This window comes from Pongo pygmaeus, chromosome 19 (genome assembly GCF_028885625.2).
Source record: "Pongo pygmaeus isolate AG05252 chromosome 19, NHGRI_mPonPyg2-v2.0_pri, whole genome shotgun sequence".
Taxonomy (NCBI): Eukaryota; Metazoa; Chordata; class Mammalia; order Primates; family Hominidae; genus Pongo; species Pongo pygmaeus.
In genome coordinates, this window is record NC_072392.2 from 68,005,421 (window position 1) to 68,028,767 (window position 23,347).

General features: G+C 52.7%; 1 protein-coding gene and 1 pseudogene across 2 annotated transcripts; both read right to left on the minus strand.

Annotated features, from left to right (window-relative positions):
* Positions 1–1,233: 1,233 nt before the first annotated feature.
* LOC129017590 (large ribosomal subunit protein uL18-like) lies at positions 1,234–7,322 on the minus strand (annotated as a pseudogene).
* Positions 7,323–12,946: 5,624 nt separating this feature from the next.
* On the minus strand, positions 12,947–20,201 carry WFIKKN2 (WAP, follistatin/kazal, immunoglobulin, kunitz and netrin domain containing 2). Of its 2 annotated transcripts, none has more exons than XM_054460073.2 (2): positions 18,755–20,201; positions 12,947–15,796 (listed from the first exon to the last, which is right to left on the minus strand). In XM_054460073.2, exons 1-2 carry the CDS (start codon positions 18,962–18,964, stop codon positions 14,276–14,278), a joined length of 1,731 nt encoding a protein of 576 aa, XP_054316048.1. In that variant the 5' UTR covers positions 18,965–20,201; the 3' UTR covers positions 12,947–14,275. The 2 variants fall into 2 exon arrangements, with proteins under 2 accessions (XP_054316048.1, XP_054316049.1); XM_054460074.2 differs by having other exon boundaries at positions 12,953–15,796; positions 19,856–20,201.
* Positions 20,202–23,347: the final 3,146 nt, after the last annotated feature.

Genomic DNA, 23,347 nt, shown 5'->3' on the forward strand with positions numbered 1-23,347 from the left:
GGTGAGACCCCATCTCTACTAAAAATACAAAAATTAGCAGGGCTTGGCGGCACATGCCTGTAATCTCAGCTACTGGGGTGGATGAGGCAGGAGAATCACCGCAATCCAGGAGGCGGGTCGCAGTGAGCCGAGATCACACCACTGCACTCCAGCCTGAGTGACAGAGCAAGACTCCATCTCAAAAAAAAAAAAAAAAAAGGAAGAAATGGAATCATCATACCCTGCAAATATTGTACATTTTAGTACAGGATCCAGACACCTTGTGACACAGGTTCAGTAGTTCCCAGGCATAGGAACATCTTTTTCTGTTTTTCACTAAATGCAGGTATTCCTTTCAGATGGCTTTCCCTTGCCACCCCTCCACTAGCCATCAATGCATTTCTTTTTTCTTTTTTCTTTTTTTTTTTTGTGGTGGGGGGACGGAGTCTCACTCTGTCACCCAGGCTGGAGTGCAGTGGTGCAATCTTGGTTCACTGCAACCTCCGCCTCCTGGGTTCCATCAATTCTCCTGCCTCATCCTCCTGAGTAGCTGAGATTACAGGCACGTGCCACCACGCCCTGCTAATTTTTGTATTTTTAGTTGAGACGGGGTTTCACCATATTGGTTAAGCTGGTCTCGAACTCCTGACCTCGTGATCCGCCCGCCTTGGCCTCCCAAAGTGCCGGGATTACAGGCATGAGCCACTGCGCTTGGCCCCATCAATGCATTTTTAGTAAGGATGAAGGTTGAATTTTGTTTTGTTTTGTAATGAGAATGCCTATTCTTTCTTCACTCTGATTATCCAGATCTGCCTACTGCCCTCAAATCTCTTTTCCCAAAAAGAACTCTCCTAGTTTTGCAAACTACCTGCGATTCTAAAGTTTTGGGGAGCCCTGGTGACTTACTTTATTCTAATTTCTTTTTATTTCCAGAAAACATGATGGGAATCTCTTAAACCATTTTAATACAAGGTTTAAGATAGCTGCAATTTTTGCAGTCAACCTTTCTAGAAACTAAGGTGTCACCAGAGGCTCTTTAACTAAAGACTTTGAGAACAACCAGTTTTCACACAGCTATAAAGGATTTTACCTGGGGAAATTCTTCTTTGTGAATCTTGAAAAAGGCTGGAAGAAAGGAGGGAAACTTTTTTTTGGTAACTTAGAAAGAAGATTCTTGTTTATTTTCTGAACCACTAAAGTTCAAAGAACTTTTTGGGTTCTGTGTAAAAGGAATAGAGAGATGGAGGTGAGAGCTTATCTCCCCAGGAGCATCTGCCAAAAGAGAAGGGTCTGGCAGCGGGCAAGGGACCAGAGTGTTATATCTTCTATCTGCCTTTGCTTCCAGGGCCTGGGAAAGGTGGAAAGAACAGTAAAGGAGAGAGCTTATGCATACACTGCCTGACAACTTGCCCTGGAGATCAGTTTTCCCGGAAGGAGGCTTTGCAGAAGGTCTGACACTGCAGTTTCCCGAAGATTGTGCAGGTGTTTTTTTCCCACATTTTCAAGGAGGATGGGGAACTGCTCCTATGTAAAGCACTGCCTATTTGAAGGATGATTTTTATACTATCACAAAGTCTCACAGAATCCAGAGGGAATGACCAACCCCAAAACTCAGTAATAATAATGGCAACCCTTATATGAATTTACTATGTGCTAGATACTACCCCATTTAAATTCAGTTCAACTTCATAACAACCCTCTGAAGGTTGTACTGTTTCACCCATTTACAGATATATAAGTGGAGGCAGAGAGCTCGCAACAGTCACAGCCAGCGGAGCTAGGATTTGAACTGTGGGATTCTGTTTCCAAAGTCCATGATCCTTAACCATTACACTATCCTGCTCCTTTGGTTGACTTCAACTGGTTGGTTTTATAAAAAGAGCCACACTTGATTATTTAGAAGTCATCTAAGCTGCACTTTGTGCCCAGTCCCCCTCTCCTGCAAACCTCACTTGTGATTGTTTGCTCAGCAATCCCAAACTTATTTTACTATCAGCCTTTGCCAGGCACAATTAGGAAAGGGAAATCGGTTGCAAAAACACAATGGAATAAGATATGAGTTTGAGGGCTACGTGCTAGCTTTACTTACTTACATTGCTACTGCTCTCTGGATGATTAGATTCATTGAGAAGCAACTACAGGCACTTCACATACTGAAGTCTTGGGTCCTGAGCTTTACTAGTACTTGTGATAGCAAAAGGGTGATGTTGACTCAAGTTGCTGCCCTGGGCTCAGATTCCATTCTTGTCCCTAAATTCTTTCTCAAACAAGGTGAGATATGATTAAAAACAGCTCCTGTATTCATCCACTCAACACATTTATTAAGCGTCTCCCGCGTTAGGAACTGGCAGTGATATATACAATCCTTCAGAACCTCTAAAGGAGCTTACACTCTAGCAAAGGATAACACACACGCCCAAATAATCATAATACACAGGAAAATGTAGGGGTATGAACAAAAAAATGGAGAGACTGTGCCTATCTTAGGGATTCTAGATCTGGGAGGAGATATCCAGCTATGAAGAATGGGTACAATGTCCACTGGAAGCACCCGGGGAAGCCTGGGCTCCCTCATATTCCCAGGTCCAGTGGAGGAACAGGCAGTTGAGAGGAAAACCTTGGTCCTGGTGTGTGTGTGTGTGTGTGTGTGTTCTTCATCAGATGTATCCACAGTAGGAAGAATGTGTGCTGCTAACCCTTGGGGAAAAAGGCGGAGGAAATCAGAAATAGAAGCTCTGCTGCCAGCCCATCTCTCCTGGGAGAACCTGCCTTTGAATTTGAACATTTTAACTTATTTTTTCACTGTTTCAAGCTTTGTACAGAAACATTATGAAAGAGAAATAGTTTAAAACTTCTTTATTCATCAAACCCAGGAGTGAGATGGGGAGGACCGGTAAGAAGTCCAAGGAAAGAAGAGGTGGGACTGAGAGGGGCGTCAGGCTGTGTCAGAGGGATGTCGAATTCCTTCCTTTTAAGACAGTTTCAGTTTCATGCTTAATCTAGAAACCTCCTCAGGCTAGAAGCTCCCTCTAGGGGTCATCTCATTTGTTTTCCTACCTTTAGTGACAAAGCCTCTTTTGGTTTTGTGATGTCAGGGCTCACAGCAGGTACTACCCCTCCAGAAGTTGGTGTTGGTGGAAAGTGCGTGTTCATTGCACAAACTCAGACACCCCCAGGTCACTCCCAGTTGCCACTCCCATCGCCACACCCTACCCCTGGCCAAGGTAACAAGTCTGTGGAGCTCTGCAGTTTCTTTTTCCAGTTTGGCTTTTTGGGTGCTTGTAATATCTTCCGGTTTGAATATAAATCGAAGAATGAGGCTTTGAAGGGAAAGCTTTGTATAAATTTCAGCCAGAAATTAACATTCCCAAGTAACTTTTCGCCTGGGTCACTTCCCCGGGCTATGCCCTTCCCCAGGCTTCTCTAAGTTCTCTTGGTGGCTGAGCACTCTGTCATCCACTGAAAATACCACCACAAGCCGGCCAAGCTCCTTCATGTGACCTGGGACTGTTCAGAGAGCATCGCTACTCTGTACAGAGCGTGGATCCTGCTTTGGCACAGAAGACACCAGCGTCTGATCCTTGTCTCACACTCACTTGACCAGCGGGGACACATGTTTAGGCCCCACAATTTTCCCTGCAGATGTAAGAATGCTCTAGAGTGGTGTAGGGGGCTTCATTCAGCCTCCAAATAACATTACTCCTCGTGATCCTCTATGAGGAAGAATATGGGCTTTGGGGTCAGACTTTTTTTTTTTTTTTTGAGACAGAGTCTTGCTCTGTCACCCAGGCTGGAGTGCAGTGGTGCAATATCAGCTCACTGCAACCTCCGCTTCCTGAGTTGAAGGGGTTCTCCTACCTCAGCCTCCTGAGTAGCTGGATTACAGGTGCCCAGCACCACGCCCGGCTAATTTTTTTGTATTTTTAGTAGAGACGGGGTTTCACCATGTTGGCCAGGCTGGTCTCGAACTCCAGACCTCAGGTGATCCGCTGCCTCGGCCTCCCAAAGTGCTGGGATTACAGGCATGAGCCACCACGCCTGGCCTGGGGTCAGACTTTGAATCAAATCCCAAACTCAACCTTAAATAGCAGTGCACTGTTAAAACGATTCCACCTTGGATTTCCTATCTGTAAAAGGGTTCCAAATTCTACTCGTTAGGGTTGGTGTGATGAGTATGTAAGATAAATAAAGCATTCAGCATAATATCCTCTTCCCTACATAGAATAACCTGAACTCTCTTTACTCTGTGGTGAGAGAGGGCTCAAATCCTCCACCTTTCCCCGCATAGCTTAGCCTCAAGGGCATGTACTCAGCCTATTTAGGGGAGGTCAGCTGGCCATAAATGTGCCTTTTCATGAGAATCCTAGGAAGTAAAACTTCCTGGTATATTAGCAGGGAGAAGGGAGGACACAAAAATGAGATGAAACCAGACTTGACTGTTCTTGAATCTGTGGTGGAAAATATCACACATGCAGTTAAGTACGTGGCCTTTGGAGTCATACAGACACGCCTAGGTTTGGTTCCCTGCTTGGCCAGAGACTTTGGGAAACTTATTCAATCTCCCTGAGCCTCAGTTTCATTATCTCTGAAATGGACAGATTATTAAATGGAGGTGAAAAATATACACATCACAGGGTTGTAAATATTTAATGAGATAATGCATGTTGAACACATATTAAGCGCTGTAAGCTGTTAGTAATGGAAATTATTAACCCTACCAAAAGGATATCTAATTGGTAAAGAGTGCCCACCTTCTATGAGGCCTGGGACAGAGATGGGTTACCATCTGTGTAAGTCTTACTAAAGCTGTGTTCTGGTCATCCATAAACACCAGCTTCAGCACTTATTAGGGTCACAGGGTAAAACTGCTGGTTGTAATGATTGTGAAGATTGCTTTGAGTCTGTTATTGATCATACCAGGGTCCTAAGGCTGTTTCCCCTTTTATTCTGTTGCCCCTTGTGGTACATTGAGATGGAGAGTGGCACTTGAAATAAGGGATCAGTGAGAGCTTAGTTCTGTGCCCCGAGGTATTGGAGCTGGGAATGAAGGGTTCAGAAATATTCTTAGGGCCTCCATGGAGGTCTCAGAGGTTCCTCATCTCTAACCAAATTACTACACTTTATCTTTGCTTCCTGGGCCTCCAACTGCACAACCCCGAATGTGCGAGTATGTGTGTATGCATCTCCCCATCCCTCTTCTCCTTTTTCCTCTCATTCCCTCCCTCCTCCTCTCCCCCTCTCTTCTCCAGCTACCCTCCTCCTGGACTCTTTCCTTGTCAGCAAAGGAGACTGCATCTGTTCTCGTTTTGCTCTGGGAGAGGGGCCTGTTTTCCCTTCCTGGTTCTTGCTCCAATCATGGGCAGGGACGTGCAACAGCAATTATCCCCAACAAGCTGAAGCAATGAGGTCCAGGACCAACTACCCTGGAGAGGCACTATGGCTACCATTATTATTCTGTTGTATAGATGATAATACTAAGGCACAGAGAAGTTAACTACTCAAAGTCACAAAGCCAGTATTTGAGCCCATGCTCTGCCATGACTGACCTTTTCTCACTGCCGACCCAGCCTGGATAGCAAGGAGATTTGGGGATCTTGAGGCCTAAAATATCTGGTCCTTTATTTACTTATCTATTTATTTATTGCTTAATATGTTGATTGTCTTTATCTGAAAAATCCTCATAGAAAATTGTTGTCTAGGGCCGGGCGTGGTGTCTCACGCCTATAATTTCAGCACTTTGGGAGGCTAAGGCAGGTGGATCAACTGAGGCCAGGCATTCGAGAACAGTCTGGCCAACATGGTGAAACCCCGTCTCTACTAAAAATACAAAAATTAGCCTGGTGTGGTGGGGTGTGCCTGTAATCCCAGCTACTGGGGAGGCTGAGGCAGGAGAATTGCTTGAACCTGGGAGGTGGAGGTTGCCCTGAGCCAAGATTGCACCACTGACCTCTAGCCTGGGTGACAGAGCAAGACTCTATCTCAAAAAAAAAAAAAAGAAAGAAAGAAAATTGTTGTTTGGTTTAGCCCTCAGCAGTCTGCTCCTCTGCTCTTGTAAGACAGGGCTCAGAAAAAACAAGCTTGCCTTCTTTGGAGCTACCCAATCTTTCTTCTGGGCAAGGGACATTTGGGGATGGTTGTATCTCCTCCTTTTAGCTTCTTTCTCAGGCTTCTTCTCATGGACTGGTGACATGGTTTGCATCTGTGTCCCCACCAAATTGCATGTCAAATTTTAATCCCCAGTGTTAGAGGAGAGGCCTGGTGGGAGATGACTGGATCATGGGGGTGGTTTCTCATGAATGGTTTAGCACCACCCCTCGGTGCTGTTCTCGTGATAGTGAGTGAGGAAGTCATTGGGAGCTCTGGATGTTTAAAAGTATGTAGCACTTCCCCCTCTCTCTCTTCCTCCTGCTCTGGCCATGTAAGACGTGCCTGTTTCCCCTTTGCCTTCTTCCATGATTATGAGTTTTCTGAGGCCTCCCCAGAAGCAGAAGCTGCTATGTTTCCTGCATAGACTGCCAATTAAACCTCTTTTCTTCATAAATTGTCCAGTCTCGAGCATTTCTTTATAGCAGTGCAAGAATAGACTAACACAGCTAGATTCTCTTGTATAGCAGCATGAGCTTCCTTACACATCTCCTCCACCATGTCTGTAGTTACACTGTTCTTTATGTATTGAGATAACTCTTTCTTGTAAGCATCTCTATTTTCTTCCATTAGGTGATGCATCCAATCTGCAACATTCTGACCTATGATGTACTTCTGATGCACTTCTGCATTAAATTCCTTGCCTTCAGAATCATAAACAGGGAATCATTTGGTACTGTGAGGGATAGACAAGCCTCCATCCACAGCTCCCTTCAGGGCCCCAAAAACTTTATTGCCAATAGTAGTTCTGGCAAAGCCTGCATCCAAATAGCAGGTGAAGGCACCGGGCTGACCATCAATGCTTTCCACATTATAATTCATCTCTGGTCGCCTTCTCTTGGCCATCATAGATCTCGTCCATGCCGAACCTATTGAGAAGCCTGCGGGCCAGCACAGGCTGGTACAACATGCTGCAGCGTCATCTGTCAGGCCAACCTTCACATTGCATTTTGGCAGTTCATGTGCATAAGCTGTACAGACTATCATATCCCCTTCTATGTGAGCATAAGTAATCTGACAAATGATATCTCTATTAGTTACATGACTTTTCCTGTATTTGGGCATGTTGTACTTGTTTTTATCCTATATCACCAAGTGTTTCCAAAGATAGTAATCAGTTTTACCCTCTTGTCATCTTCTAAATTTCACGTGTATCTCTTAAAGTAGGTCTTGTTCTTGACGTCTTTAACCACCCCCATCCTGCAGAACAGAGCCCCCTGGGCCCTCTTTTTAAACGCTTATGCAGCACACTTATAGCAGCAATGACCACTAACAAAATAATTATTAGACTGTTAGTCAGCACTTCCATGCAAGAAACAAGATGACAGCTGCAGCATAGGCGTCTCTGAAGAGCTGCTGAATAACTGGCCTGGTGGCAGACTGATTCCTGGGAGGCAGCAGCCGTCATGAGCACTGTGCTGTGCCATGGGAGGACTTAGCCTCTCATTCCCACTGTCTCCTTCCTATCAGCAGCTAAAAGTTTGGAGACCTACCTACCATATTCAGCTAAAAGTTTGGAGAACTCATCTTCACCTGCGTGTCATGACTGTTGGTGCTGCGTGTGTGTGTGCACTTATTTGTGTCCCTCTTTGGGAACTCTGGGGTATTGAGGGAGGCCATCAAGAACTTTATTTGCGTGAAGATGTATAAACCTGGCCGAGCACGGTGGCTTATACCTGTAATCCCAGCACTGTGGGAGGCCGAGGCAGGCGGATCACTTAGGTCAGGAGTTCGAGACCAGCCTGGTCAAAATGGCGAAACCCCATCTCTACTAAAAATATGAAGATTAGCTGGGTGTGATGGTGGGCGCCTGTAATCCCAGCTACTTGGGAGGCTGAGACAGGAGAATCACTTGAACCCAGGAGGTAGAGGTTGCAGTGAGCCGAGATTGCACCATTGCACTCCAGCCTGGGTGAGAGAGTGAAACTCCGTCTCAAAAAAAAAAAAAAAAGAGAAAAGAAAAAAGCTGTATAAACCTTTCAGGAGAAAAGATGAGGGCATACTGAGGCTGAGATCAGGGTCATGAGACAACGGGAGTGAAGAGAATTTCGTGTCAATCCTTTGTAACAGGGGTGTGCAATAGAATTTCCTGTAATGTTGGAAATATTCTGTCTGTGTTGTCCAATATGGCAGCTACCAGCCACATGAAACATGCCACTTGATCCATAACTAGTGTAACTGAGGAACTGAATTTTACGTTTTTATTTAATTTAAATTCATTTACATGAATTCAGTACTAACAGTATTGGAGGGTATGGCTTTATAAAATTTCTATAAACCCTTGGTACTCCCAGAGGTCAAGGACCAGTTGGAAGTGGTGGTTATGGGTGTTTAGAAGGGGAACTGCCATTTGGGGTCCTCAGCCTTTAACTGCGATGGTTAAAATACATATGTAATATCGTGATAAGATTACAGGTGCCAAATTCGGACAGACTTGGCTTTGAATCTTGGCTCTTTCATTTAATGACCCTATAGCCTTGGGTCCTTTAAACATTTAGAGTCTCCGATTCAGCATCTGTAAAATAGCACCTATGAGGGCCTCTTTTCCTCCATAAAGCCTATAGGGCTTGCCCTATTCATTCATTCATTCAACAAACACTTAACGAACATGGTCAGGCTTGTGTTTGGTGTATAGGTGAACAAAGCACGGTCTTTGCCCTCCTGAAGGTTGCAGCTTAGAGTGTGATCTGCCAAGTGGTGAAAGAGTAAAATAATATGGTGCCTTCAGAGGGTTGGGAGGATTCAACCGGGCAGTCCACGTAAAGTGCCTGGCGCAGGGGTTAGCATTCTCATGTCCACCCCACTCCTGGCACTGTGATTCTCCCCTGTCCAGGGTCCTTGAGAAAACCCCAGGCCCCTCCTCGCTTCCAGGCTACCCACACAGGAAGGAGATAAAATCACCGTCCTCTGCTCTCACTTAGACTATGGGCAGAATTGGATGCATCCCTCACACCAAAACAGAAAACAAGTTATCAGGATGGGTCCACCTCCTCCTGTCGGGTCTCTGGCAGTGTCCTCAAGGCCTGAAAAGGGCCGAAAGCACACAAGTGCCCCCTTTGCCCCTGACAGACACCTGGGAAGAGGCCCCACCTCCGGGAGAGGCTAGTCTATGTTGGGCTGGGTTCTGCTTCCCTCATCCGAGTGGGGTTGAGGGTGGCCAGAGTATTGCTGGAGACCTAGTGGAGTTCCGTGTCCCGGGGTAATTTGGGACGGGACTGCAGGGACTCCAACGTGACCCTGAAATGGGTCAAGGGCCTCAGGAGCCTGGGAGGCAGGCAGGAGAGGGGTGAGGGGCTTGCCCACCTGCCCACCCTGCCCTCTCCCTCAGGAGATGCCAGCTGGAGGTTTACTCTTCCTTCCTCCTGTCACAGCCTGAGTGAGGAGTGTCACCTGACCTCAGGGCACATTCCAGAATGAGGCCACAGCCAAGAATAGGGCCCAGGAACCCTGCCACCCATCCCACCTGCATTAATCACAAATTCTCCAGAGTAGGAGGGAAGCTTCAGACTCCTCAGAGAGGTGAGAGGAAGAGGAGGAAGAGGAGGTAACAGGAGGTGGAGCTGGGAAAAAGAGGGAGGACCCCAGAGAGGCCTCTTCTAGGCTTGTGGTTGTTCAGTGCAGCAGCGCTGCGTGGCCCCTGGTCCCAGGACCCTCTGTTTCACCCAGCAAGCCCCGCCATGAGCTCTGAGAGCTGGGCCCACAGTGTCCTGGAGGCCCTAGGCAATGATTCTGATCTGGATCAGCACAAACACAGAGGGAGAGGGACTCAGAGAGGAGTGCTCACACAGCCAGGGGACAGCAGAGGCTTCCCCAAGGAGCTGAGTCTTGAAAGATGAGTAGGCAGAAGGCTGATGAATCTAGGCCAGGACTACTTGTGTGTGTGATAGAAATACTTGTCCCAGGATGAGGTTGTAAACAGCCCTGAGTTGTATGTGTGTGCTGATGGGAGGCAGTCTCTTTAGAGATATTCGGGGTCCTGAGAGGACGCCACACTGCCCAGCCCAGAGCGGGGTGTGTGTGTGTTTGCGTGTATGTGTTGCACACTAGGGGAAACAACATAACATGAGCATTAAGAGCTCTGGGCTGGGCGCAGTGGCTCACACCTGTAATCTCAGCACTTTGGGAGGCGAGGCAGGCGGATCACCTGAGGTCAGGAGTTCGAAACCAGCCTGACCAACATGACAAAACTCTGTCTCTACTAAAAATACAAAAATTAGCCAGGCATGGTGGCACATGCCTGTAATCCCGCTACTCAGGGAGGCTGAGGCACGAGAATCGCTCGAACCCGGGAGGCGAAGGTAGCAGTGAGCCGACATCACACCACTGCACTCCAGCCTGGGTGACAGAGTGAGACTCCATCTCAAAAACAAAACAAAACAAAAACTCTGAAGTCAGACTGGCAGGATTCAAGTCTTGGCTCTGCCACTCACCCGATTTGGGGCAAGTTTCTTATCCCCTCTAGCCTTAGTTTTCCTACCTACAAAATAGCCTTCTGTCTCCTCCAGTTGCAGTGGAGCTTACAAGAGCTGGTACCTGGCACATAGGACTGCGCACACAGGCTGCTGTTTTACAACAGGACAAGGGGACAGAGGGAGTTCCCCAGGGCCTAAGGCAATCACCGATGCTGTGGACTTATTCTCCCCCTTCCCTAGTCAGGGTCCACCCCATCCCTGCTCTCCAGCCCCACTGTCCGGGGGGTGACATCAGACTACGGAGCGGCTAGCTAGACAATGGAGCAGAATGTCCTAGCAGGCTGGAGGTGCTGGGGGAGGCGGAGGGTGGAAAAAGCCAAGCTGCCCTGCCCCAGAGGCCCTGGGGGCTGATCTGGAGACAGGCCACTCGGGAATAGGCCTCTGAAGAGGCAAACTGAGGGTCAGAACAGGAAGGAGAGAGCCAAGTGGGTGCAGGAAGGTGAGGAGTGAGTATCCAGGGCAGACAGGAGACAGGCGAGTCTAGCCTGGATAAAGGGGCCTCAATTTCATTATGTCCCAGGACCTAGGCTGGGGCCAAATCTCCTCAATTTGACTGAGCAAAGCAACCTCCCGAGACTGGCTGGCAACCAGGCCCTGGGAGCTCCATCCACCCTTTCCTGAGCTCCTGCTAGATGCCAGGCTTTGTATAAGGCCTAGGGTAACGGAAAGAAAGGACCCCCGCTTGGTTTCAAGGATAGAAAATGAATGCCAGGTAGTAGGTCAGAAGTTATAATAGGTTCGAAACCACCCATTCCCTAAGTGCCCATATTTTCTTAACCCCAAATCAGTCTATAGTGGGTGCTCAGTTTGGATATACTCTGTGAGCAACAGAATAAAACATTTGAAACCGCAAAGCCCAAGACCCAGAAACGCGAGGGGAGGGCTTTCGGTTCTGGGGTCTGTTCCGAGCCGAGAACTGCCAAGGTTGGGAGGGGGCAGGGGGCAGCCACTCGGCGCCAGGTCCTCCTTCCTGGGCTTTCCAGTTGTACCCGGTTAATAGGCCCCAGCTCCCGAGCCCCTTGTAGAGTGATCTTACTACCCTCTGTTTTACAAATGAGGAAACAGAGACTCAGAGAGATCGCAGGTAAGCAGCAGAGCCCAGATTCAGACCTAGGCAAATCCGACTTCACGGGCTGAGTTTTCTCGCTCTGCCAGGTGGGGCTGGAGTGTGACAGGGACCCCAGGTCTGGGGCTGTATGTGGGCAGTGGTCTGGTGACAGGGAGCCCCACAATGGGATTTTCCTGAACCTCACACCTTCATCAGGGAAGCAGATGTGCGGCTGGGGGCCCTGCTGTCCCGGCCCAGCCGCAGGGTTTAGGTCCCATATCTGTGCAAATGGGGTTGAAAAGGGAGGTGACAGGTGCTGGCATGTGGACAATTGCCCCCACAGCTTGCCTGGTAACGTGCTAGAGCTCGAGCTGGAAGCAGGTGCACAGAATGTCCCTGGGCCTCTGAGGACAGGGTGAGACCACCCTCACCCTCCTTGGTGACCTGACCCGAGCAGGGTGGGGGCCCGTGGCTGCTGCCCACACCACTTTGGTGGCTAAGTTTTGTGCTCAGTGTTCTCCCGATGTCAACTTGAGAAACCCTGGATCCTCTGCCTCTGTTCTTCCTGCTCCCGACCTCCTCCTCGCACCCTTATTGCAGATAAGATGGGCTGGGCCAGGCTAGGCTGGGCCTGGATTCTTCTTTTGGGTTGGGGCCCAGGAAAACACACGCAAGTATGCAGGGGAGTGGTGTCTCTTGGGGACAAACAGGCTGTGGGGTGTGCCATGGCTGAACACGTCTCCAGGGCTGGGGAGCTGCTGTGGGCCTCCCTGGGGCCAAAGGCACAGCTGTCCCCATTCTGGGAACCAAGCCCCACGCCGTGAGCATACCTAGGGCCTTGAAACAGTCTTCCTGGGACCAGGCCTCACCTAGAGGCCCCCTAGTGAGTCACAGCTGGCAGCTGTCCTTGCCTGCTCCGTTCCGATCTCCTCCACCTTCTCGCCTCTGAACTTGATACCATTGGTGGAAGGGTCTGGACACTGCACCTGACCGACTGTGCCGTCACGCTGGGGTGAGAGCAGATTACAGATCAGAACACCTGGGCTGGTCCCCACCCCTTCCTGCCTTTGTGTTCTTGGCAAGTCACCTCACCTCTCTGACCTCAGCTTAACTCACAGAGCTGAGCTGAGCATCAGTTAAGGGGCCTTGGAGCTGCAAAAGGGGCCCAAATATTACCAGCGTCTCTCCATCCCCCAAAGATGCTCCCACTGGCCAGACTTCCCTCTTGTAAGGTCACCAAAGCAAATGACACTACCCACCTCCCTCCCTCCGCCACCGTAACCCAAACGAATCACACAAGAAGGGCCATTGATACTATGAGCTTTTAATTGGTATCTTCCTCCTTATATTTGAGGAAGAAATGAGGACGCCCCACAAGGACCTTCTTCAGCTTGGAGGGGCAGGGACAGAATAGGGCAGAGGAGGGTAGTGGGGGCAGATGCAGAGCTGACAGTGGGGTTTCCCAATCCTCTCTCTAGCGGCCGGAGGGCCAGGATCACACAGAAAGTCTGGAAACACAAAAAATCACCGACGAGCTGCCCCATCCTTTGCCCAGGTCTCACAGACAGCCTCCTTCCAGGTTCCCGTGGGCTCCCGAGGCTGCCACCAGATGGGAGCATCGAGCAATGTTCCTTTTCCTTCTCCAGCCACCTCCCTCCTCTCTCAGTCCATTACTATCCCCTTCCCTGCCTGCTTTTTCATCTTCCTGCATTTCTCCTGCTACCAAACAGATCCCGGGGCTTTTGTCTGCTCTATGTCCAAGGAAACCAGTGGCATATGAAAGCACACCATCCATCAGATAGAAACTCCAGACAGTTGTGAGTCCAGCAGAGGGGTGCGTCTGGGGGCCCTGGGATGAGGACATCTGTGTTGGGGCTCTAAGAGCTGGGCAGTGACTAACATCTCTCTGTGGTCCTGGCACCCAGTAAGCATTCAGAGAACATCCACTGAGTTGAACTGAACTAGATCGACAAACCAATGCAGCCAAGGAGAAGAAATATGTATTCTGCTGGTGCCGTGGTGGCGTCAGAGGCAAGCTGACCACCACCCAAAGGCACCTGTTCCAGCAGCTTCCATTCAGGGCAAGTCATGTGCTGGGCTGGACTCTGCCTCCAGCTTGCTACTGCCCATGCCCCTAACCCCAAGTGGCCTCTGCTCATGGCAATCGAGGAGGCTGTGGGAAAGGTGTCCCATGAGTCCCTGGGCCCTCCTATCTCTCCCCACCTACCCCCTTTGCAAGCCAATCCATTCAACTGTTCCTGTGACCAGCACACAGCGGCCATCTCTTAAACCCTTGCTGGGAGACTGGCTAGGGGAGGGTGGCTGGGAGACCCAGGGGTGTGGGGCCAGTGAGGGGAGGAGAATGTCTGAGCGAGCTGGTGGTCACGAATAACTTCCGTGTGTCCACTGACTTCTCCTTTTGTCCCCCTCAGCTAAAAAGGATATGAACCCCTTATTGAACCCAAAGAACAGACGCTGATCTGAGACCCTTTGTGGCTTTTTGTCTGACACGTCGGTTGATGTTTCCCTGCTGTCCCAAGCCTGTCTAATCTGACCTCGCCCAGTTTGCTGAGAGGCATTGGGGTGGATAGGTGGAAGAAGACCAGGGAGGGGCAGGGAGGGGTGGGGGGCTTCAGTGCAAGCCAAGAAACTCCTTGAGGACGTCACAGGTCTTCTTGTGCATGACCTCGCGCAGCTTCCTGACCCGGCGGGCACTTGACGCGCCCACAAAGCTATCGGGGTGCAGCACGGCCATGCCGCCGTCCACCTCCCCCATGATGATGAGCGGCGTCTCGCTCACGGTCACGTTGGGGCAGGGGCATGCCCAGTCCACGTGAAGCAGAGTGACCTCCAACGGCTCCCGGCCCAGGAACTTGAGGCCCATTTTCTCATCCTTTAGGACCTCATCCACAGTCACCAGGGCGCGGCCCGAGTCAGGCTCCTCGGTCAGCTCAGAGACTCGGCCCAGGATGACAAAGTCGCTGCGACAGAAGCTGGTAACGAGCTTCTGCCGAGGCTTGCAGGCCCGACAGCGCTGGTTCCCCCTGGGGAAGGGGCACGACTCTTCGCAGGCCTCACGGCTCTCAAAGTTGTTGCCATTGCCCTCGCAGCCACCATAGACAAAGGACTGGCACTGGCCCGTCTGGCTGTTGTAAGCCCAGCGAGGCGCGTAGGCTTTGCAGGGCCCCTGCAGGGCGGGCAGGCTGCACGCGGCCAGCGGCCCACTCATGCAGGCCAGCATGCAGGCCTCATAGGTCTCAAAGTGGTTGAGGTTACGGTGGCAGTGGCCAAAGGTGAAGGTCAGGCAGTTGTTGGCCTGGGCGTCGAAGTGCCAGCGGGTCTGCTCTTCGCCACAGTCCTCGCTGTCTGGGGGCTTCAGGCACTCGGCCGCCGGGAAAGCCGTGCCATTGGGGCTGCTCTCTGAGGTGGCTGCAGCCTGATGCCCCCTGACCACCGACAGTGGGAAGTCGGCCCTCAGGACCCCGGCCACGTTCCGGGCCGTGCAGGTATAGATCCCAGCATCCTGCAGCTGGGCGTTATAGATGACCAGCTGGGCAATGTTGGTGACCACCACGTTGCCACGCACATGGTTGGGCCGCATGACCACGTTCTCCCCATCCTCCAACTGCTTCTCCCAGGTGATCTCAGGCCGGGGCCGGCCCACCACATCACAGAGGAAGCTCACTGTCTCACCCATAGTGACCGACTGGTGCACAGGGTTGTTGAGCAGCGCGGGGGCCGCCATGTCCAGCTCAGGGGTCTCTGGGGAGGCTGTGGTGGGGTGCATGGTGGTCTCAGGTGGCGGGGGGCTGGTGTTGGGCCAGGTGAAGTGATAGCGGCAGGTTACAACAGCCAGCGTGATGCCTTTGGAGCAGGCCTCGGCATCCATATAGCAGCGGTTATAGTAGGTGAGGCCATCCGAGGCACAGGTAAAGCTGGGCTCCTTCTCACAGCGGTCTTTGCACTTACACACGGGCTGGCCATCCCAGATGTCACACTCAGAGCCCTGCTGCAGACACATGAAGTGGTCACACGTGGCCTCCTTGGGCATGCCCACTGGGCCCTTCTTCCCTTTCACGTCCATGTAGCGGGCCGCCACGCAGCTTTTGGTCCCACATACGTTGGGGCAGCACTTCTCATAGGTCTCACACTCCTGAAAGAGCCAGAGAGGGTGTCCTGAACAGGGAGGAGGAGGAAAGGAGGGGCTCCCTATCCTACCCCATGGTTTGTGGGGAGGAGAGCTAACATGTACTCACCATCTAGTGGGAGCAAAACACTTGAAAATAATAACGAATGCATACGTAGCATCTCCTGCATACCAGGCCCTCGTGTAAGAACTTTGACATCTGTGAGCTTGCTATGCTCATCACAAGCCAGAGGTGGGTACAGCCATTATCTCCACTCCACAGATGATGACTGAGGCACAGAAAGGCTAAGTAACTTTCCCAAGGTCACTCAGCTAGCAGGGTAGGAAGGGGTGGGCCAAAGACTCTAAAAGGAAAAGTTTTCCTACAACCATTTTACAGATGAGACTGCAGCGACTCCGAGAGGTGATGCCCAAGTTCAACAGAGATGGGAAGTGGCAGAACAAGGCTCCAAGCTCCCAGTGGAAGGGATCGAGAAATGGCGTTTTTTCTCCTGCATCATGTAGCACAAATGAGGTCTAGCTTGAACAAGGAGGCCTGCCTTTCATCTCTTTCCTATGGGAGTGAGGATGCCTTGCCGACTGGAAGAGATCACATCAGAGGCTAAGAGGGGAATGCCCGTGGGACTTTATCCGAGGTGATCCACACCTCTCCTCTCCTCAAGGAGACCGACACACACAGGGAACAGAGGCTGTGAGAGGGCCCAGATCGATCCACAGCCAACAGTCAGGGCAGGCATGATGGGCCCCGCACGCCAGGTCTCAGAGCCTCAGGCTGTGCCAGGCCCAGGTGTCAGCTCCATGTGGGACCTTTCACAGGGAAAGCAACAAGAAAAAAGTCCCTTTGTGTGGCAAAGGTCAGCAAGGCCGTCAGCAAGGACTTGCCAGGCCGTAATCCCCTCTGATATTCTGTGGAGCCACGTAAAGCATTAGTTTAATTCCTCGAAATTAGCAACATGCTCCTGGAGCTGACACAAACAAGGATTTCACGTGGTGTTTTCAACAATAACACATCGTACCCACTGGGCAGGCAGGCAACGCTCCTAATCCTCCACCAGGTAGTAACTCTGTGAATTACTCCCCACTAGGGCTGGCCTCTTGTCATTCCAACTTTTATTTCGGCCTCTTTGACATTCCACATCAGCTAAGAGGGGGAAAATATCCCCCCACCCTGGCTGCATGGAGCCTGCCTGCTTGACTTGTTTACTGTTCTACCCCTTTCGGCTCAGAATGGGGACTTTGTTTTGCAGCCCTTGTTTGGCATAGTCTTCCAGGCCACACCAGGGGAGGCTTTGGGACAGGGATGGGCAGCTCTCAGAGCTGGGTCTAAGGGAAGAGAGACCCCGCAGGGAATAGAGAGCAGGAGAGGGAGTGGGAGCAGAACCTTCTCCTTGGCCTGAGCCTCATCCCATTCCCTAAGACATTCAGGACCCGGAGGTCCATGAAAGGCTGGGTCCTTGGGCACCAGAGGGAAGGTATTTCTGGCCACAGGGAACCTAGAGGGGGTCCTTAGAACACTTCTGTGTAAGGGGGCCAGAATGTCCCCAAGGGCTGTCTGGATACCCAGCCCTCCACAGGTGCCTTCTCCCCAAGACACAAAATCCACCAGAGTCTCACCATCCCCAAACCCTACCTGGTTTATCAGGCCAGCCTGTGCCTGCAAATGTAGCCAACCAATGGCATGACCTTGGCCAGATAGGAGCAGCCACCACTCCTCCCGACTTCTTATCTTCCTTTCACTTGGCACCACCATTGCCCACTGGGAGCATCTGTCTTGGGAGGCCTAAGAATTGTCCCTGGGCACTGTGAGGTTGAGGCCACCCTCTCCAGGTCAGCCCTCTGCTCTCCTGTGGGTAACCAGGCATCTACGGGGGAACCAGTGGCTCTCATGTTCCCTGGGGATGCCCCAGCCTGGATCTGGAGCCCTGGGAGGCTTCGTGCTGCCCTCAGAGCTGGCCAGACTGGGCAGGAAATAGCTCTGCCTGGAGCAGGTGCAGGTCCCACAGCCTGTTGCCCCAGAGGGGGTGGGCAGGAATGGCCCTCAGGAATGACTCGGGAGCTAGAAGAGAACTGGCCCTGCCCTGCGGCAGTGCCCTCTGATACAGAGCAGAAGGCAGGACCAAGGAAGCTGGGAGGCTGAAACGTGGTCTCCTTCCTCCCAGGGACACCAGAGATCCATTCAGAGCTGCTCCTGCTTGGCCTGCTGTCAGCCTGGTCTGCTCTCAGGCTCAGGGTCCAAACTCCTGAGGAGGTGGCCTGGAGTCCGATGCAACCAAAGCTTTGTTGTTAGACGTGGGTTCCAAGCTCATCGTTTCCTCACTGGCCATGACACCTGTGCCCTCCCTGCCTGGCTCTGTGTCCACTCTCTCACCTGTGAATGGGCTGCTGATGCCCACCATGCTGACATGTCATGCCAACACACATGACGTGCCTGGCATGGTGCTGGCCCACAGTAGCCCTCAGCACACATGAAGGAGGAATCCTCGAGTTCCAGTCCCTGATGAACTGGGACATCGCTCCCACCTCTCCTTCCAGGCTTCGGTGTTAATAGACAGGATGGTGCCCTGTTTCTCTCCAGGTGGACGGGGCCTGTGTTCCTTCACCTTCCTGGGCCCTGCAGGGCACTCCTGCATGGTCCCCATCCTGTAGCTCCCACCCCCATCACTCACAGGCTCACATGGTCCATCTCTGGCTTCTGGACCCCACTCACCTGGTCCGCCTCACACTCCAGCTTCTGGACCCCACTCACCTGGTCCATCTCACACTGCTGCTTCTGGACCCCACTTACCTGGTCCATCTCACACTCCCGCTTCTGGACCCCACTCACCTGGTCTGCCTCACACTGTGGCTTCCGGACCCCACTCACCTTGTCCTCCTCACACTCCCGCACAGTCCCTACCCCATGGCTCCCACCCCCATCACTCACAGGCTCACGTGGTCCATCTCTGGTCCCTGGACCCCACTCACCTGGTCCGTCTCACACTCCCGCCTGCAGGTGCTCTGTGCGTCCACCCAGAGGTTGGGATTCATGTCGTTGGGGCAGATGCCGGCGTGGGAATAGCGGATGGGCGGCAGCGCCAGGCTTCGCGGGGGCACCCCGAGCAGTAGCAGCAGCAGCAGCAGCGCTGCCACCTGCTCCCAGCGAGACCAGAACCGGTGACACCTTAGGGCCCACATGGTGCAGGCTGGGGCTGCTAGAGACCTCCCCTGAAACGATGCCAGGGTCTGGGGCCCACCAGGGCCTTCTTCTCAGGGGCTGCAGACACCTGCCCTCCCCACCCCAGCAGGTTTCCTGCTCAGGCTGCTCTGCCGCTGCTGCCTGCACCAAGTCAGCACAGCCTGCCGGGCTGTGCGGCTTCAGATAAAAGAAAGGTCTTTGGAAGGAAGCTCCCTCTCCTGAGTGTGCAGGGAGAGGAGCCACAGCAGGGGCCCGCGCCCGGATTTATATCCTGGGCGCGCCACCCGAGTGGGAGCCAGCTAACCTGATGCCTGTCACAGGCAGGCTGCTGGCGCCTCTGTCCCGTGGCTGATCACAGACTTATTGCAGAAGGGGGGGAAAAAAAAAAGAAGCTGGAAGCAGTTTAGGCAGCGTATCTGGCACGGTGGGACACCTGCTTGTTTTTGACTCCAGGAGGCCTTTAACCCCTTCAAGGGCCAGAAATGGCATGTGCTTTGCGGGGAGCTGGCTCCAGGACACGCAAGCTCACTCTGAAGGAGGGCTTGTTTCCCTTTCCCCCACCTCCTTGGGGCCGGGCCCCCTCCTCCTCTTTGGCCACCTCTAAAGAACACACAATCGCTTGTTACGAGGAGGGACCTGCAGCCGCCGGGTTAGCATCGCCCGGCTTGATAGTACATTTGAGAGCAAATGACGTGGAAAAACAACAAGTTCACGGCCATTCCAGGGCGGGCCTGCGCCGCGCTGTGCCCTGTAAGCTGACTCCCACCCCGGCCCCAGCCCTTTGTGGGGGGTGTGCACACGGACAGCTCCCTATCTCTGTGTCCAGGGCAGTTTGCGTCTTAAGTTCCAACTTCAGTTAATTTTCCCCAAATCATTCCAGAGACACATACCAGATATGCTCTGGCTCCCCCGGCGGCTGGGACGGATCACATTCCCCGCTCTTCCTTGACACACCAAGAAAACCTCCGCGGTCACAGTGTCTCAGGATTGTGCCGGAGTCCAGCTGCCTTCGCTGACTACCACAGTGGCTGCTCTTCAGTGAGCTCCTTCTGACTGCCAGCCTTGTCTGGCCTCCCCCACTTCCCAAAGGAGAAGGTCTGTGGTCGAAGAGGGCGAGCGACTTGTCCAAGGTCGCACACAGTGAGCAGTCCTGGTGGTACCAGCTGCCAGATGCACTGGGCTCTTCACACGTGTGGCTTCTCTGAACGCATCATCTCATTTAATCCTCACAACAAACTGCACCTCCATTTCAGATCGGAGGAAAGGACGCACAGAGAGGCTAAGCAACCTGCCCATGTCGCACAGCTACCCCACCACGGTACGGGAAACAGGGACACCAGCCACAGCTACCCCACCACGGTACGGGAAACAGGGACACCAGCTTGCTGGGTGTGGGCAGGGGCCTTTTAAAACCACCCCTCCCCCATCCATCTGTCAGAACTGCTGTCAAGGCACAGCCCAAACTCTGGTTTTCACAGACTGGACAAGAAATTTTTGAAACATCAGGGGCTATATTTGTGGAGGGGCCGGGAAGAGAGCCAGAAGCTGCCAGGGGCTGGGGGCGATTCCTCCCCCATTTGGCAGCAAATGGCTTGTATCTAAAATGCCACACAGCAGCCTGCAATCTGAGTGTTTTCGAGTTGGTCACTCGATCCTGGGGGTAGGGGGCGGAGGCACATAGAGCCCCGAAAGAGAGGTACCTTTCCAAGGCCAAACCACAAGGGCCTTGAGGAGCTGCTGTGTCCCAGGGACAGTCGGTGGGGTGGCCCCCACACGCATCAGAGACGGAAGGGATCCTGAAGGCAATCTCGCTTTACAGCTAAGGAAACTGAGGCCTGAGCCCAGGCCACTCCTTCCCCTACATCCACTTTCCCCTTCAGGAACACAGCTCGCCATCTCACAGGACTGTAAAATGGCCACGGGACACTGGCTTCCACGCCCAGACCCTTCCCCTTCCCAGCCGGGCGGGTGCTGCCTTCTCCCTGCCTGAGCTGGTTCCTTCCCGTTGGGCGGCCATTCTGCAGGATCTGTCTTTTCTGCTTATGTCAAATCGCTAATGAAGGGTGTCAGATCCTAATCCTCTAAATTATTGGAATAAACTTCCCTTCGAGGCCAGTCCCCGTAATGAAGCCAGACAGCGGGCGACGCCGGCTGCTTTGAATTCCCGGTAATTTCATCAGCCCGTGTTCCAGCTGCTCCGCGCGGGGGCCTTCACACAGCCCTTGGACAAACGCGGTTTGCGCAGCCTCCTTTGATAGCACAAAGGGACATGGACAGTGACACATTTCTAAGCAGGACTTAGAAAAACTGTCACAGCCCCATTAGGCCTGGACAAGTATCCAAGGAGAGGAGGCCGATTTCTGGGCAGTCCCAAGAGACCATTAGAGGGCGTGAGAGAGATGAGAGGGGGGTCGGAGGAGGGGAGGCGCCCAGCAGAGGTTGGGGGGTGCTGAGGAGGGCAGGAGAGGGGCACACGGCAGGGCAGGGGAAGCTTGGCTATCGTACCCCTACTCCTGGGGCTGATGGAGAAAGCCCCCACACCCAACCTGGTCCAGTCTCAAGCCACGGACTTCTCCTTCCTGGGCCCCATTCCTGGACGTTCTGCTCTGAGAACTCTCAAAGCAGCATCGGGGAAGAGAGGAGCCCAAAATACTCTGACTCTCCCTCCAGCCCTTCCAAGTCTCCCACCAAAACACAGCTCAGAATAATAAATAACATCTGATCGGCCTGGAGCCCACACAGCGTTTTCACCTGCACATCGATCGCTGCTGACCCCACGGCAGCCCCAGGAGGGAGCTCCCTAGCGCGGGAAAGGAAACCGAGTCACAGAGAGGTTAGGCTGGGCCCTCCTCCTGCCCACCCCAGGCCTATGGCCTCCACACACGCCGTGCAAGCTTCCAGCCCCTCCAGAAAGCGACCCCCAGCCCACGCTGGCCACCCCACCCACTGGCCTGTTTATAAGCTGTTTGGGAGCGCTTTGAAGTCTCCTCCTCCCTCCCAGAGGCCCTTGGAACTGGCTCCAGATCTGCGGCCTTCTCTCTTTCCTCTTGGTGTGTCTGTCTGTCTGACTCTGTGTCCCTCACACTCTTCCCTGTGGGTGGTGTGGGGCCCCACCCTCACCAAACCCACGGTACCGAAGGTGGGCCCAGCGGGAGCGGCTCAGTGGCACATGCCTGCTGTCCACCGGGCCTCCTCCACTCAGGACACTGGGAGCAGAGGCTGGGCTGGGTCTCCTGAGCAGAGGCCTGGCCTCGGGCGTGATCTGCCTTCTCCCCTTTCCCCTTTCCCCAAGGACACCAGGCACAGCTCTCCTGCTACTCAGAATGAGAGATCAGAGAGGGCTGGGCTTGGCCCCATTTTGAAAGGGCCCCTCCATCCCCTGCCATTGTCACAGGGTGGAGAACCACGGATTCTTCACACCCCCAGGGTGGGTTCAAACCTGCTCTAGGAGCCGTGGGAGGAGGTCACCAGGTCACTCTGGGTGACCCTTGACCTCAGGTTCACCCTGACATTAAGAACTCCTGAACCACTAGGGTCTTGACAGGACAGCACAGCTGACACCATTTCCCAAGTCGGCCAGCCCCCAGCAGCCATGATGGGGAGGCACAGAGGTGCCACAAGAGTATCTTGGGCACGACGTGGCTTATGCACACCCCACACCCACACTCCTACCTCACATTGCACCTGTTCCCTCTATTTCTTTCCACAAAGGTTTTTTAGAGCACCTACTGTGTGCTAAGTTCTGGGTACATCGGAACCAATAACCAGCCGGGCATGGTGGCTCATGCCTGTAATCCTAACTCTTTGGGAGGTCAAGGTGGGTAGATCACCTGAGGTCAGGAGTTTGAGATCAGCTTGGCCAACATGGTGAAACCCCATCTCTACTAAAAATAAAAATAGAAAAAATAGCTGCACATGGTGGCGTGAGCCTGTAGTCCCAGCTACTTGGGAAACTGAGGCAGAAGAATTGCTTGAACCCAGGAAGTGGAGGCTGCAGTGAGCCAAGATCACGCCACTGTACTCCAGCCTGAGCGGCAGAATGAGACTCCATCTCAAAAAAAAAAAGAAAGAAAAGAAAAGAACAACCATCTTTGTCCACAGGGAGGGTACCGTCTAGTCTAGAAAGACAGCATGCAGAGATAAGAATGGTGAATGCTAGTGGGGAGTCCTCTCAGGGCTGGGGAACAGAGAGGAGGGAGAGGCCTGGGGCTTGCTCTCGCACGACCGTGACATTGGGTGGGGCCCAAGCCTGGGCAGAATCTCAAAGGAGAGAAGGCGTTTCCTATACCTCTCCTTGGAAAGGCCTGGCCCACACTACAGTCTCCTCGGCCAAGGCCCTCCCTCCGCGGGGCCCAGGCCTCCGGAAAGGGGAGGTGACAGGG